Here is a 14,291-nt window from a genome sequence, read left to right as displayed (position 1 = left end):
GCAGAAAAGAGGCGGGGCTTATTAAAGGTGCAATTCAAAAAACCTCCACGTTAAATGCAACCTAAAGTTTTTTGCCTACCGCCATAAAACTAAAAAGAAGAAGAACCTCCACGTTATGTTGACTGGAAACTGTTCTGGCAATTAGAAATACCAGACAAGAAAATGAAACGCTAGAATATCTGTTTTGTACATTTATAGGGCTTTAGAGTGAATTCAGATTTTTTTAAAAATCGCTTAAATTGTTAATTTGCATTGTTTTTTCTTCAGATATCTGCAGAGCTTGCAGACACATTGTCTATTTGTTCATAACTTACAAATAACATCAGTTCAGACAGAAATAGAAATGAATGTGTGCACAGACATGTATGTATGTAGACATGTTTTTTGGTCCTGAGGACGTTTCACCTCTCATTCAAGAGGCTTCTTCTGTTCTGCTGAAGAAAAAAAATGGGTCATGTACTGACTAACACACTGAACCAGTGGTTTAAGCAGAGCAACTCTGAGCTGAAGAACAAGTTCTCAGCTAACGACCTTCTTCAGTGTGGAGAGGTCTGAGACATCACCAGCTGCAGGAGACCCTACCCCCTGCTGAGGCAAACACAGACCTGGCCAACAACCTCAACACCTTCTACTGTAGGTTTGAAAGGCATACATTAACGCCCCTCACCCACCCAACAACCCCCGTCACACCCCAGGCTGCACCCCAAAATGCCCCCACTGTCACACTCAGTGTGTGAAGAAGAAGTGAACCAGCTCTTCCAGAGGCAGAAGATGGAGTGCCATCCTCCTGTCTTAAAGTCAACCAGCTGGCTCCAATCTTCACCAGGATCTTCAACAGTTCTCTGGAACTATGTGAAGTTTCCCCTACATTCAAATGTTCCACCATCATCGTGGTTCCCAAGAAACCTCCATCACAGGGGTGAACGACTACAGACCAGTAGCTCTCATATCTGTGGTCTTGAAGTCCTTCGAGAGACTGGTGTTGTGCCACTTGAAGTCCATAGTAGGACCCCTGCTGGACCCAATGCAGTTTGCTTATCGTGCAAACAGGTCGGCTGATGATGCTTCAATCTGGGCCTGCACTACATCCTGCAGCATCTAGATGGCCCTAGGAGTTATACAAGGATCCTGTTCATGGATTTTAACTCAGCATTCAACACTATCATCCCTGAAATCCTCCCCACCAAACTCTCCCACTTCAGTGTGTCTCCATCCATTTGTCAGTGGATCACTAGCTTCCTGGCGGCAGGCAGCAGGTGAGGCTGGGAGATGTCTGCTCAACCACCCCAGACTGTCAGCTCTGGTGCCCCCTGGAGGTGTGTCCTGTCTCCACTACTCTTCTCCCTCTACACCAAAGACTGCACCTCCAAGCACCCAGCTGGTAAACTCTTGGAGTTTGCAGGTGATACAACAGTCATCGGCCTGATCCAGGACAGTGATGAGTCTTCATATCAGCAGGAGGTAGAGCGGATAGTGATTTGGTGCTGCCAGAACAACCTGGAGCTGAACAAGCTCGTGGCTGTGGAGATGTTAGAGGACTTCAGGAGACAGCCCTCATCACTGCTCCTCCTCACCATCAGCAACAACAACTGTGTCAGCTGTGGAGTCCTTCAAACTCCTGGGGACTACAATCTCTCAGGACCTGAAATGGGAGACAAACATCCGCTCCATCCTAAAAAAGGCTCAGCAGAGGATGTATTTCCTGTGACAGCTGAAGAGACACGGCCTGCCACACTAGCTGTTCATCCACTTCTATACAGCAGTCATTTAATCTGTCATGTGCACCTCTGGATCAGCCACACAGCAGGACAGAAACAGACTACAGTGCACAGTATGGACTGCAAAAGCATGATCAGAGCCCCCCTGCCCTCCATCCAGGAACTGAACTTCACTAGAACCAGGAAGAGAGAACATCATCAGAGACCCCACTCACCCTGGATAGAAACTGTTCTCCCCCCTCCTCTCCAGCAGGTGCTACAGAACCATGTACACTGAAACCACCAGACACAAGAACAGCTTCTTCCCCACTACTATCACCCTAATAAACAGCTGAGCCATTCCTCCACACCTGTACAATATACAACATACCAGTGGCTATGTAAATAACATTTTGCACTAAGAACAGCATTCTCTGCTTTTCGCACTGTATTACCATTCTAGCAATTATCCTTTTTGCATTACTGTGTTTACATATTCCTTTCTAGCTTTGTCGGTATATATTGTGCCATATTTTTTAACAACTATGTTTTTCCCTCTTCTGCTTTCTATCGTTTTTTTTGAAAATTATTTTCTTTCTGTAACCTAATTCCTTGTATATCGTGTTCATACTTGGCCTCCTTGGATCAGGGGTGAATGTCTTCAGGAGTCAAAAAGTCCAGTTGTCTTCTGATGGAATCTTTAGGATTACTATGACCTGGATGACTAAGAATCTACACAAACAAGTACATCTAAATTAACATCTTGAGTATCAATGCTTAAATGGAATTTTTGGTGTGAATGACAGAAAACTAGAGAGGCTTTTATCAATTAATCTACTTGTTATTTAAATATGTAAATTATCTTATAATCACATTTTCACGATAAACAAAGAGATTGAGATGTTGAGTCTGTTGGATTAAGGCTATTTTGATAACTGTTGTGAGGTAAAGACAAATAAACTAATAATAAAAATATACAATAATATATATATATATATATATATATATATATATATATATAATAAACAATTTGTCTAATGAACAAATAATGGCAAATTGTAAACAGTATGTTATAACATGTTTATCATTTTGTCTGCTTACAAATACTGTATATACTCATGTAAAAATTAATAATAAAAAGAAATACACTTATTCAACATGTGTTTTCTCGCTGTTTTCTATCCAAAAGATATTTAATCCTTGTGAACAGTCCGCTTGTTAAAGATTAAAGCTGCCAAAGATGCTGATGTAATAATAACGTCCTTGTGAACTATCAAACAAAGTTTTCCCCAATTAAAATGCACTTGTCAGCAATTAAGTGCATGTCCGTGAAGGGCGATAGGCGTGCAACAGGAAAATCCTCATCTTTTGTTTTGATGAGGTCCTCCCTTTTCATCGATACTGACGACAAGACAGTTGTCAAACCAGGGCGTGAACTCTGTCAGTGTGTTGTACGGGACCTTTAGGCTCTGAAGAGGTCAGCACTACCCTAGTTTCAGGAAGAACATGTGCCATTAAAACACTTTACATCCTCTGAAACTGTTTCTAAATGCATAAATAGGGAGTAAAAGAATTGACCTCTGAGACATCCAAACTATCTGTTCTATCAGGCCAGGTCTGCGTTTGGTTGCAATAATGACAACTTGATCTGAAACAAGCCTCCACAGAAACTGTGCGCAGCTTGAGGGAGGCAACTGTGAGTCATACAGATCGAGTGAATGAAGAAGCTCCCCTGGCTGACCAGGGAGACCCATCAACACTCTCCAACTACTGTGGGGTACCAGAGAAAAGGCACGTAAAACACTACGTTATGAGGCCTCTGGGCCTCCTGTGAGAGGCTTGAGAAGATTTTTCCTATGATCTCGGCTTCTTCCTGCAGATTGTAAACAAGTGGAAGAAAATGAGCTAATGTTCTGTTAGCGGAGGGACTGACACTTCACTGCAAAGTAAGGTCAAGCAACATTTTTGATATCTTGCCCAAAGATTACAAAGAATGCCTGAACAGCACAGAGTAAACTGGATCCCAATTGTTTAAGTATAACTCTGATATAGATTAAGGATTCCAACAAAACAAATCATGGCTACTTGGAAGTTCAAACAAATATAGAGTGCCCATATATTCTCTTTACAATTTTAAGAATTTATTACAAAGGCAGTTGATAAGACAGCTTAACCACATTTGTTTTATTGTAATCAGTGTTTATTAAAGTTTGCAAACGGATTGAAATTCTGTGTTTCAGGTATTCCGTTGGGGAAAGAGGTACTGTTAAATGAAACCCTAAAAAAAGCTCTACTCCTCAGACCGGTGGATTGGAAGGGATGGGCCGATTCTTTGGCCACCACATTCACTAGATATCACTCCCTTGGACTTCTTTCTACGGGGTTAGGTTAAAGATATCGAGTATTGAAAAAAAGATACGAGAAATTACTGACTTGAAGCAAAAGATTTCTGATGCCATTTCCATCATTGATGAGGTTATGCTACAGCGAACATGGCAAGAAATCGAGCACCGTCTTGATGTGCTTCGTGCAACTAAAGGTGCCCATATAGAGGTGTATTAAATGAGGTAGAAAAAACTTTGACAACCACTGATTACAATAAAATAAATCTGGTTAATATATCTTATCAACAGCCTTTTAAATATATTCCTATAATTGTAAAAAGAGACTTTATGGACAGCCTGTATAATGATGATGCTCTTTGGAGGGGGATACAGAACTTTCATAAAAGAGGTACTCCTTACTTCAGGATAAAGTTCTATATAGGAAATGTTTGGTTTTTATCTTTCCAGAATTTCATTACAAAATAGCCATCTGAATAAACTTACTTTTTGTGAGGAAAACGTCTTAGGTAATTTGTTTTCTTTCTTTTTTCTTTCAATTTTGGCAGTTTGACAAACATTTCGTATTACAAAGTCCACTTGTTTGTTTTTTCCCAAACGTTTAGAGCCACCCCCATCTTATGGCATTTAGTAGTGGGTGAATGTGATTATGTAAGATACTGCTGAAAACTCTAGAAAAAAAACTGTTGCATTTATTACATCTATTCTTAAAGAAACAACTCATAGGTAAGAAAATACACCTATTCACTTAAAAGGTGCTTTAAGCCACACAAAAAAAGATGTGAAACAATAACAATTTTGTATTTTCCACAATGTTATTGTGTCAGACTGTAGTCCAGATGAGTAATTCCCTGGTGCATTACCTCCTGTAAAATGTTAACTTGATATTTTGTACACTTCAGTTTTGGCACAGAATAAACAAATTGCATTAATAATTAACATGCAGATAGATGATAAGTTGAAGAAATGATGTCAAAATGTGTTTGTTCAGTCACCAGAACAGCTTCAGTGGGTTTCTAAACACTGCTGGGGGGTGAACATTATTCATCCAGAAGATACTTCTCTCATAACGCAGTGGTGCAAAATCTCCTACAGGTGTTCAGCTGAGTTGAGATCAGCTGATTATTGTGACAGTATAGAATTCCTTTTGCCCAGCGGTGAAGGATGTGCATATTTCATTACGGTTTTCCTTTAACTTGTCTTGTGTCTGTATACATGATGTAAACCTATTTGTAGCTGTAGATCATCTTAATCTCTTTAAACTCTCTATTTTAAGTCTATAAATGTGATTTATTTATCAAAGTGTTGTCATGTATAAATATTTAGACACGTGTGCACCATGAGCATTAGTCATATCTTCAGATGCTGTACAGTGACCCGGCCTGTACAAAACCAAGCAAGAGGTTGAATGGTGATGAGTCATGTTTGATAATTCCACTCCATCTTTCTCTCCCTCTCTCCTCCTCCTACTCTCTTTGGACATAACCTCTCTCCTTCACTGCCCTCCATCTCACCTCTCTCCTACCCTTCCCTCTCTTAGTCACTGCATGGATGTGTCATTGTTTCTATCACTTTAGAGTCATGCCCACTGAAGCGCAGCGAGGTGATCTCTGGACTGCCATGATACAAGATTCCCTTCAATTTACCACCACCTCCTCATTCCCAACGGATGGCACCGCTGACAGCGTCCACAGCCAGGGCTGCGGGCCACATGACGGCGCTAACCACACCTCCACACCATGGTCGTAAACCCTCAGGATCTATAAATGAGGGAACAAAAGGGAGAAGAAGAACAAGCCGACCAGACCAGATGAAGATGGAGCTCACCGGGGTTAACTGGGTGCTTGCAGCTGCAGGGTTTCTCCTGTGGACCAGCGGTGGCTCGGCTGCACCTATGGAGTGCCACTTCAACTCCAGGGGTGAGACCGCATGCATTAAAATCTCCATTCTTAATAAACTTGCGTATTGCTGAGTTCATTTTTGCCGTGTGTTCTTCCAGCTCTGTGTGAATTTGAAGGGAGGCACTACTCGCTGGGTGAGACCTGGATGGACAATGCTTGCATGCAGTGCACCTGTCTGCACCCTGTCGGGGTCGGCTGCTGCGAGACGTGAGTACACAAACAGTGGTTTGGTGTCCAGATACATATATACACAATAGTCATTACACTGCAGCCAGTCGTGGACAGACGGAGTGAAGTGGCAGAAACGGATGGACTTTTAAGCATGTTGTGTTGCTTTATGTAGTGGAATTGTTGTGCAGCTAATTTCCATCTATTGTCTCTGAGACAACAGATGGAAATGAGCTCTTAGCTGTTGTAATTTTTAATTCTGTCCCTAGATTCACAAACAATAAAGATAAACAGCTGCAGTCGATATAAATTCATTTGTCATCACAGGGAAATTTGGGTTGTAATTTGTAGATGAGGGTCCTATAATTCAGTCAGAGAATGTATTTTGGGTATTAAAGGTAAAATGTGTTACTATGCAGAATGAACTATTGTTTGTGGGGGCGTATTATGGTTCTAATATGAATGTAAATACAATTTCATATAGTAACTATGATAACTGAGGCAAAGTTAAAGGGAATGCCAACTATTTTACATACTAATATATCAAAATTCTAAACTTTACAGCATATTGTATGTGATGAAAATTTTCTTAATTTACAATTTTAAATTGCAGTGTAACTAGTTTTATACTTTAATATAAAGTCAAGCCCGAAATTATTCATACCCCTAGCAAATTTTGACTCAAAGTCACTTTTATTCAACCAGCAAGTTTTGTTTGATTGGAAATGACACAGGTGTTTCCCAAAAGATAATAAGATGACATACAGGAGGCATCATTGTGGAAAAAATAATTTCTCAGCTTTTATTTACATTTGAAAGTAACTTTGTCAAAATTTGCTAGGGGTATGAATAATTTCGGGCTTGACTGTATGTAGAGGTAGCAGAGTTAAAGCATAAAATCATTAACGTTTAGATGCTTTTACTGAGGTACTTTTTTTGTAAATGTTTAAGATCAGACAGTAAAATCAACACAATAGGCAGCAACATCTGCAGATTATAGCTGATTTTACAGTCCATGTTACAAAGAATAAAGTGGAAAGTGTATGTTAATGTGACAGAACCTTACCTGTATTGCCCTCCAGGGTGCATCGGCCGGTGGACTTCCCAGCGTGGTGTGAGGTTCGGGTGGAGTCCGTGACCTGCAAAGTGTTTCTGGTCCAGACAGCTGACCCCCGCCTGCCCTGCTCCCCTGGAGAAGCAAACCGGGACCCGAGCCATGGATCTCTTCAGCTGCACCAGCAGCTCGAGGGCTAGAGAGTCACTCAGAACAGCAACTATAAGTTCAGCCTGTTTGTCTGTGAAGGCGATACTCACTTCAGTTAAACATCAGTAACCACTTTATACACATACTGGACAAATAGAACAACAGCATCTGTAATGTTCGTGTTGTTAATCAATGTAGGAAATGTGAATGAAATCTGTCTGTGAAAGAATATTTCGGTAAAACGGCTGCGTTTTCCACCAAATAATGAATGTTAGCAAATTTCGGAAATTTATATCCATCTTATTTCAATGAAACATCTTTTTAAAGTGCATGCTCAGTACCAGTTATCATCGTTAGCAGTTTCTCCACACGTGGCTAAACTTCATTTTAATTCTACATGCTTAAGAAACCTGTATATTAAACCAGATGCCATTTTTAATTAATCCAATAATGACTAATTGTAAATATATGTACATTAATATATATTTCTGTTGACTTTGACCTGTTTTCTGCTGTAATTCATTTAACCTCTGAATAAAAGGACTGTTGACAAAGAGAAATGATGGTGAATTTATGAAATTTAAGACACACTTTTAATTTTCTCTTGTGGTTCTTGTATCTCAGTACAGCTGTTGCTCAAGCGGAAAGAAAAGCAGTTACACAGAAAAAATATTTCAGATAAGAAACGTTGGTTCCATAAAATGAGAAAGAACAAGTGTGCAAGTAAATAAAGGAGTCAAAAATAAAATAAATACTGGAAGTATCAGAGTTCCAATCTCCTTAAAAGGAAGCTGTTCATAAAAGCTATAATGCACTGCCAAATGAATATGACAAAAGGCAACCGTTACTTTACATAGAGCATCCACTGGTTCTGCATATACACTGGAATAGTTTGTTTGTTCCTGAAATGTGCATCTCTGCTAACATTTCTCATCTGGAAAGGAAAAAACTGTCACTCACACACACACACATTCACAGCATCTGTCGACGCGCTCACAAACACTAAATTATTTCCTGATTAGCTCATGCTAACCGACCTCACACATGACAGTCAAATATTAATGCTGTTGGTCCCTGTAAACTGGGACACATAGGACGCCAGAGCCGGGTTGGTGGGCAGGACTTTGATTGGCAGATTCCAACTAAAGGTGTCCACGTCGACGTGCTCCGCCCCAGCCCAAACCGTGACCTCCGACTGGTTCGGCAGAACGGTGAGCGGCTCCATAGGCTCCCGGGCTGTGACAAACTCAAAGTGCAGGCGCCACCTCAGGGTCACTGAACAGAAAGAGTTGAGGGTTTGGATGTTAAGTTGATGTTTGACTATAAGAAGGTCCGACTTTGTGCTGCATGTTTTGACGTCAGAAGCAAGCTTGATGTGCAGGTGAGCAACTGACAGTAAAAATCATTAAAATGATCAATTATGTGCATAAATAAGTTCTTGAATTTTGTAAACAAAGTGCGCAATAAAGTAAAAAAAAACAACACCATAACAACTTTACACCTAAACCAAAATTAGATGTGCAAGTCTCTGAACATAAAACATAAAAAAGGAAACAACTGGACCAGTATGTTTAAAGGACAGAAATATTTTAGGAGAGTGTTTTCAGAGTCAAAGACACTATGCAGCAGTATTGTTGAGTAGTGGGTTAAAATAATTATACAGAGAACTCAGAATTTCCTAGATTTAAGCTGCACATTTACAGAAACTGATACATATCGGATAATCCCTGAGACTGAAGTGGTATATTAATGAGAAAAAACTCTATTCTCTTACAAGAAAAGGTCAATATTCTCTGAGATCATCAAATCATAAATTTGCCAATTTTCTTTTAAAAAGAATCTGAGATTTTAAGTGGTAAATTCATGAGAAAAATTCTCACATTTACAGGAAACACTGAATATTCTCTGAGACTATAGTCAAAAATTTGCAAGAAAAAAAATTCTCCAATATTAAACTCACATATTGAGGAGAAACAACTCAAAAAATAACTGCATCAAAAATTCTATCTTAAAAAACATGAATAATTTCTTTTCAGATCTAGATTCAGAGGGCACTGGTGTATGAGTGACTGCAGTAGACTGAGGTTTCTTGTGAAGGACTTTCACCACAATGGACAGATCAGTGAAGTACATTAGAATGAAAATAGTGCTATAATGAATCAAAAAATATATATACTACAATATCACACTTGAGACACAGAGACGAGCATATTTCAGCCTACTGGAGACTGACCTATGTCTGTGCTGAAACCAGGCGTGACGTTGAGGGGGATGGGGAGAGAGAAGTGGCTGGAGGCGGTGTGGAGGCAGGACTCCAGGTGTCGTCCGTGTCCGGTCACACTGACGGCCTGTCCGGGTCGCCGCTGGTACTGCTCCTGGATCTCCTCCTCACTCTGAAGGCTCACTGAATACTAGAAAACAACAAGCACAGTATTACATGACAACTCATTAAATGAGAAGAGCGTACAAAGACTGAGCTGCAAACACACCTGTAAGCAGGGAATGTCTCCCTCTGAGAAGTTGAATGTGCCGATGATGTCCTCCCCGAGCCTGTAGACGGTCTTGAAGATGCAGAACTTTGCGACTTTCCCGCGCATATTGGTGATATTAAACATGTCTGGACAAAATAAAAGGTACACAGTAAAATGAAGGGATAAAAATTAAAAAAAAATGTGTGAAAATATAACTCAGAAGTAAAGATGGTGCATGTTTGTACCATATAAAATAATTTTCTTTTCCTTTTATCATGCATTTTTCAACAGAATTTCCTGTCTTGCTGAACAATTCATACAGTCATATTTATTCTCATTTAAGACAATAAAAAACAGATAAAAGATTCATATTGAAAAAACAACTTGAAAGTGAAAATATAGTGTTTCAAACTATGGCAAAGAGCATTGAGAGACAGAATCCGACTCACGTGGGCAGCGTCGTGAGGTGGTGGCCATCAGCATGTCCAGTGCTCTCTCCAAAGGCCGAGCATCCCTGCGACTTGATTCCTCTTCCTCCAGGAACGGGTTGGAGGGAGAAACCTCCTCATCCTGGGGAAATGGAGGCTCTGGCATGCCTACATCACCAACATCAGACATCACACAGTTTGAAAGAAGCTATATAACACAACTCTGATTTCTGAAACTTTTCCTAAGCAAGGCATGAAGTTGTCTTTAATTCCACATAACAAAGGGCAAGGCAAATCAAAATAATCCAGTCTGTTTCTTTATCTGCAAAGATTTTCCTAGACGTGTGTTCCCTGCTTAAGTGAAAGAAAACTAAAGAAACAAACATTTCACAACTCATGTAGTTTTAAAGTGTGAGCAGAGTAAGCAGGGCAAAACACACAAAAAAAATCCAAGTAAAAATAGGCCAAATCCATCTCACCTTGCAGGACCAGCACTCTGAAGGGAACTCGGAGCAGTTTGATAGGAGAGTTGACCCTCTGGCAGCCGATGGTCAGTTTGTAGACGTACTTCACTGCCTGACCACGGAAACTAGGAGGCCCATCTATGGGAACCACCTCACTGTACGAATCTGTAGAGAAGTGGCAACGTATGTCAGAATCACACACGGGAATTTGTTATTTGCAAATACTGTCCTAACATTTGTGAGAAGTTCTTCCCATGAACTCTGTAAAAGGCATAATATAGAAATGCTACTTAATCTCACATTGACACTAAGGTGTCTTAACCAGTATTATTTAGTCAGTTCCATGACCTTAACAAAAGAGGAGATCGTCTTAACTTTCTCAAACAGTTTTTTCACAAAGTATCACACATACAAGTTTTACTCTCTCCAGGGTCCAGACGCAGGTCGCAGAATAATATCTTGGGTGGTGTGTCCAGCACACACTGCCCTCGTTCACCTGTAGAAGAAAGAAATTCATGTTAAAGAGATTTGAGGTACAACAGACATACAGCAATAAGGATATTAAAACAAAATATATCCAGATACTTTTAAATCTTTATTGTAATTTTTTTTCCTAATTTAAATAAAATAAACCAACTCTTGATGATTGGTTGGGAACAGTTAAGGAAGTATTTAAAATGGGAAAACTGACACACTCTACCAATTCAAAAGAACAAATTGTGACAAATGGATTCATTTTATATCCCCTACTGGGAATGACTTTATATGACCTAAACAATGACCTTTCTTGCATAATAATAACAATGTATTTTCTACTCATGTATATAATTTTTGTGAGAAAAAGGTGATGGCTGTAAGCTCCCAGTCCTGGTTTGTTTTTTTTTTTTTGTTATGGAAAAAAAAGAGAGGACTATGATAAAGAGGACTGAAAATCCTCTGTAATGTTGTCAACCTTTCTAATAAAAACCATACATTAAAATAAATAAATAAATAAATAAAATCTAAACATATGTAAGTGAATGTTTTTTTTAATGCATTTATTTTTATTTTTTGTTGATAGGTGCAGTGGAAACAGAAGAGTGGGGGGAAAACATGCAGCGGACAGGAATCAAACCCGGACCGCTGCATCGGTGAAGCCCCTGTACATGCTTGACCCACTGTGTTATATGGGCACCCTGAATGTTATAACATATATTAGCAGATACTGATTTTCATTTCAGATTCTATATTTTCCTCCTTCCTCTCTGTGCTACTCACCTCTGCTTGGAATAAGCACCGTGTCGCTCCCAGCCTGGACATCCTGTTTGTTGCCCTGAGCCGGCAGAGCTACTCTGTTCTCACTGGCATGAAACTGACAGTGGATCTGGGCACTGGCCCATGCCAGCATCTCACTGTTACACAGTCAGAAAACAAGGGTTACACAAGGGCATTTACACTGTAAATACATTCCAGTGTCCTACATGTTATGGTTCACAGTCAATACGGGGCTACAAGAGCCCTCTGCAATGGTAAACAAAATAGAGTGAATTGTAGGCAGAACAATATGCAGCATTTGAGGATGTTATCGTGAATGGCATTTTTACAAATTTTTCTGGCATGGCATCAACCAAACAACTAATCAGTTTAAGCCAGAAAATAATTGACAGATTGATCAGCAATGAAAATAATCATTAATTACAGTACTAGTAATGAATCAAGATGAGCTGTTCCTTTAAATTTGTAAACATCGTGCTTGTACAACAGAAATGTCCTACTGTTAACACTACCTTTTCAATAAATTTTGCAAAAAACATCTTCATTACAAAGCCAACACAATACCATAAGACAGTAACATTGAGGATATTTATTAGTCGTTTTCTGGCACAGCATCTTTACAACAGACTAAACACCATGAAGCAACCAAGTACATATTAGAAATAATCACGGGAAGATTGAAAGTGGACTTATAGACCAGAAATCAGCTGTCAGTAACACGGAGTTAATGTGGTTGTCACTTGTGAAAGGTTGTCACACTCTTCCTGAAGGGCTTGGCCAAGTCGGCAGCCATTTTGGGGGACAAAATCGCTGCCGATTTCTTAGGTGACAAAAGGTGAAGTTGTAGATGTTCTAGTGCCCGACTCTGGCTGTAACGGACACACCAGCAAACAGCATGCTGACAGCCCTTTCTCGTCTTTTTCTTGTCATCTGTGGCACCAAATCATTTGAATAAAGCTGAATTTTAAGGTGACTTTTCTAGTCACTGGTCAACACAGTGTCTGTATGTTGGTCGTTTTGTTCAATCATTGTCCTTTAAGGCCCCACCTGAATAAGGGGTGGATTAACTCAGTTATGAGAGTTATGACAGTTGGTCACCAGTTGAGTAGCTAACCAAACTTTTTCTTCACAATTGGCTAAAAGTTTTCTCTTTTTTTTAACCATAACGATAGAAATTAGATTTGTAACCATTTATCTAAGTTAGAACAGATGACCATTTACATGCTACATTTATATTGTTGTTTATTATGACGATTCTGTGAAGCTATCTTTTATGTTTCAATACTTAACGATATTACGCTGAATATTCAGAGAGGTAGACTTGCACCTGATGCATGCAACTACGTGATAAGTGAGGAGGTGAAATCCTACCTGCTGGCAGAGGTGGAGAGATGAGACATCGGGTTCGTGAACGTTATGAGACACTCCATGAGCTCCCCGGCCAGGAACACTGGGCCTCGGGCCATGGAGGCCACCACCTCGATCATCTGTAACGTTACAAACCAGCAACGCTACTGTAACCAAAATAAACATTGGGAAATTAATATGGAGAACACAATACACTACAATTAGAGATACTTTAGTTATTTCTGATAGACAGCACTGTAGCACTTTATGAACTCTCCTCTAGTCAGACTGCAGAAAGAAGTTAACTTGTTTGGTCGTTTGTGGTAAAGGCTGCCGTTTAAAGGGCCATTTAAACACATACCTTGACCTCAAGCGAAACTGAGGTGGGAAAAAATACACTGAGTTATCCCACCGTCAATCTAAATGCACTTCTCGAATAAAATAATGCAAAAGTTGACCGCCTTTCCAGAAAAATTGAGCATAGCTTATCTAGTAAGGTAGCATTCCAGCTACAGTAAACAAAAAATAAGGTATCCTATTTCCGGTGCTGCACAGCCAATCACTAACCAAGGGAAGCGAAAAATCTTGAAGAATAAACAAACATACAAAAAAAACCGTCTACTTTACTTAAGCATATGATTGTTTAAATTCCGCATTGTATGTTACATATAAGTGTTCAGTATTTTTCAATAAAAAAATGACCGTGAAGGATTTCCGGAACGTTTTTTTGTCGACCATTTAGAAGCGCACCTCGGCCACGGAAATGAGAGCTGGACTGTTGCTATGGTAACATGTAGGGAGAGGTAAAACCACTAGTTGCGAATAATCTATGTTCTTAAGCAATTTTGCCAATTATTCAACAGAAAATAAAAAGAAAACATCGTTAAGATGCAATTTTATCATAATGTATTAATTCATATACATTGGCGGTATAGATAAAAATGTTGCTTGAATACAACCCCCCTCTATTTCAGTTCAAATGGTATAAGCGCACCATCAGCTTGTTCATTTATTT

General features: G+C 39.6%; 2 protein-coding genes across 3 annotated transcripts; one reads left to right on the top strand and one right to left on the bottom strand.

Moving 5' to 3' along the window:
* Window positions 1–5,574: 5,574 nt before the first annotated feature.
* Window positions 5,575–7,872, top strand: msmp1 (microseminoprotein, prostate associated 1). Its single transcript, XM_022200750.2, has 3 exons — window positions 5,575–5,958; window positions 6,039–6,147; window positions 7,191–7,872. Exons 1-3 carry the CDS (start codon window positions 5,709–5,711, stop codon window positions 7,360–7,362), a joined length of 531 nt encoding a protein of 176 aa, XP_022056442.1. The 5' UTR covers window positions 5,575–5,708; the 3' UTR covers window positions 7,363–7,872.
* On the bottom strand, window positions 7,873–13,982 carry rgp1 (GP1 homolog, RAB6A GEF complex partner 1). 2 transcript variants are annotated; one of them, XM_022200747.2, is made up of 9 exons: window positions 13,638–13,982; window positions 13,301–13,443; window positions 11,933–12,066; window positions 11,088–11,171; window positions 10,691–10,840; window positions 10,233–10,379; window positions 9,802–9,929; window positions 9,546–9,723; window positions 7,873–8,587 (listed from the first exon to the last, which is right to left on the bottom strand). In XM_022200747.2, the coding sequence occupies exons 2-9, from the start codon at window positions 13,414–13,416 to the stop codon at window positions 8,364–8,366; spliced, it is 1,161 nt and encodes a 386-aa protein (XP_022056439.1). In that variant the 5' UTR covers window positions 13,417–13,443; window positions 13,638–13,982; the 3' UTR covers window positions 7,873–8,363. The 2 variants fall into 2 exon arrangements, with proteins under 2 accessions (XP_022056439.1, XP_022056441.1); XM_022200749.2 differs by having other exon boundaries at window positions 13,301–13,416.
* Window positions 13,983–14,291: the final 309 nt, after the last annotated feature.

This window comes from Acanthochromis polyacanthus, chromosome 23, assembly GCF_021347895.1.
Source record: "Acanthochromis polyacanthus isolate Apoly-LR-REF ecotype Palm Island chromosome 23, KAUST_Apoly_ChrSc, whole genome shotgun sequence".
Lineage (NCBI taxonomy): Eukaryota > Metazoa > Chordata > Actinopteri > Pomacentridae > Acanthochromis > Acanthochromis polyacanthus.
The sequence above is the reverse complement of the archived record's forward strand: the minus strand, read 5'-3'. Positions and strand labels throughout refer to the sequence as shown.

Coding starts and splice junctions, on each gene's coding strand:
- rgp1 (XM_022200747.2), bottom strand. CDS start 13,416: ATGATCGAGGTGGTGGCCTCCATGGCCCGAGGCCCAGTGTTCCTGGCC. Junction 12,067..13,300: donor CTCTCCACCTCTGCCAGCAG/GTAGGATTTCAC, acceptor ACTGTGTAACAG/TGAGATGCTGGCATGGGCCA. Junction 10,380..10,690: donor CAGAGTGCTGGTCCTGCAAG/GTGAGATGGATT, acceptor TTGGTGATGTAG/GCATGCCAGAGCCTCCATTT.
- msmp1 (XM_022200750.2), top strand. CDS start 5,709: ATGGCACCGCTGACAGCGTCCACAGCCAGGGCTGCGGGCCACATGACG. Junction 5,959..6,038: donor GTGCCACTTCAACTCCAGGG/GTGAGACCGCAT, acceptor GTGTTCTTCCAG/CTCTGTGTGAATTTGAAGGG. Junction 6,148..7,190: donor GGGGTCGGCTGCTGCGAGAC/GTGAGTACACAA, acceptor ATTGCCCTCCAG/GGTGCATCGGCCGGTGGACT.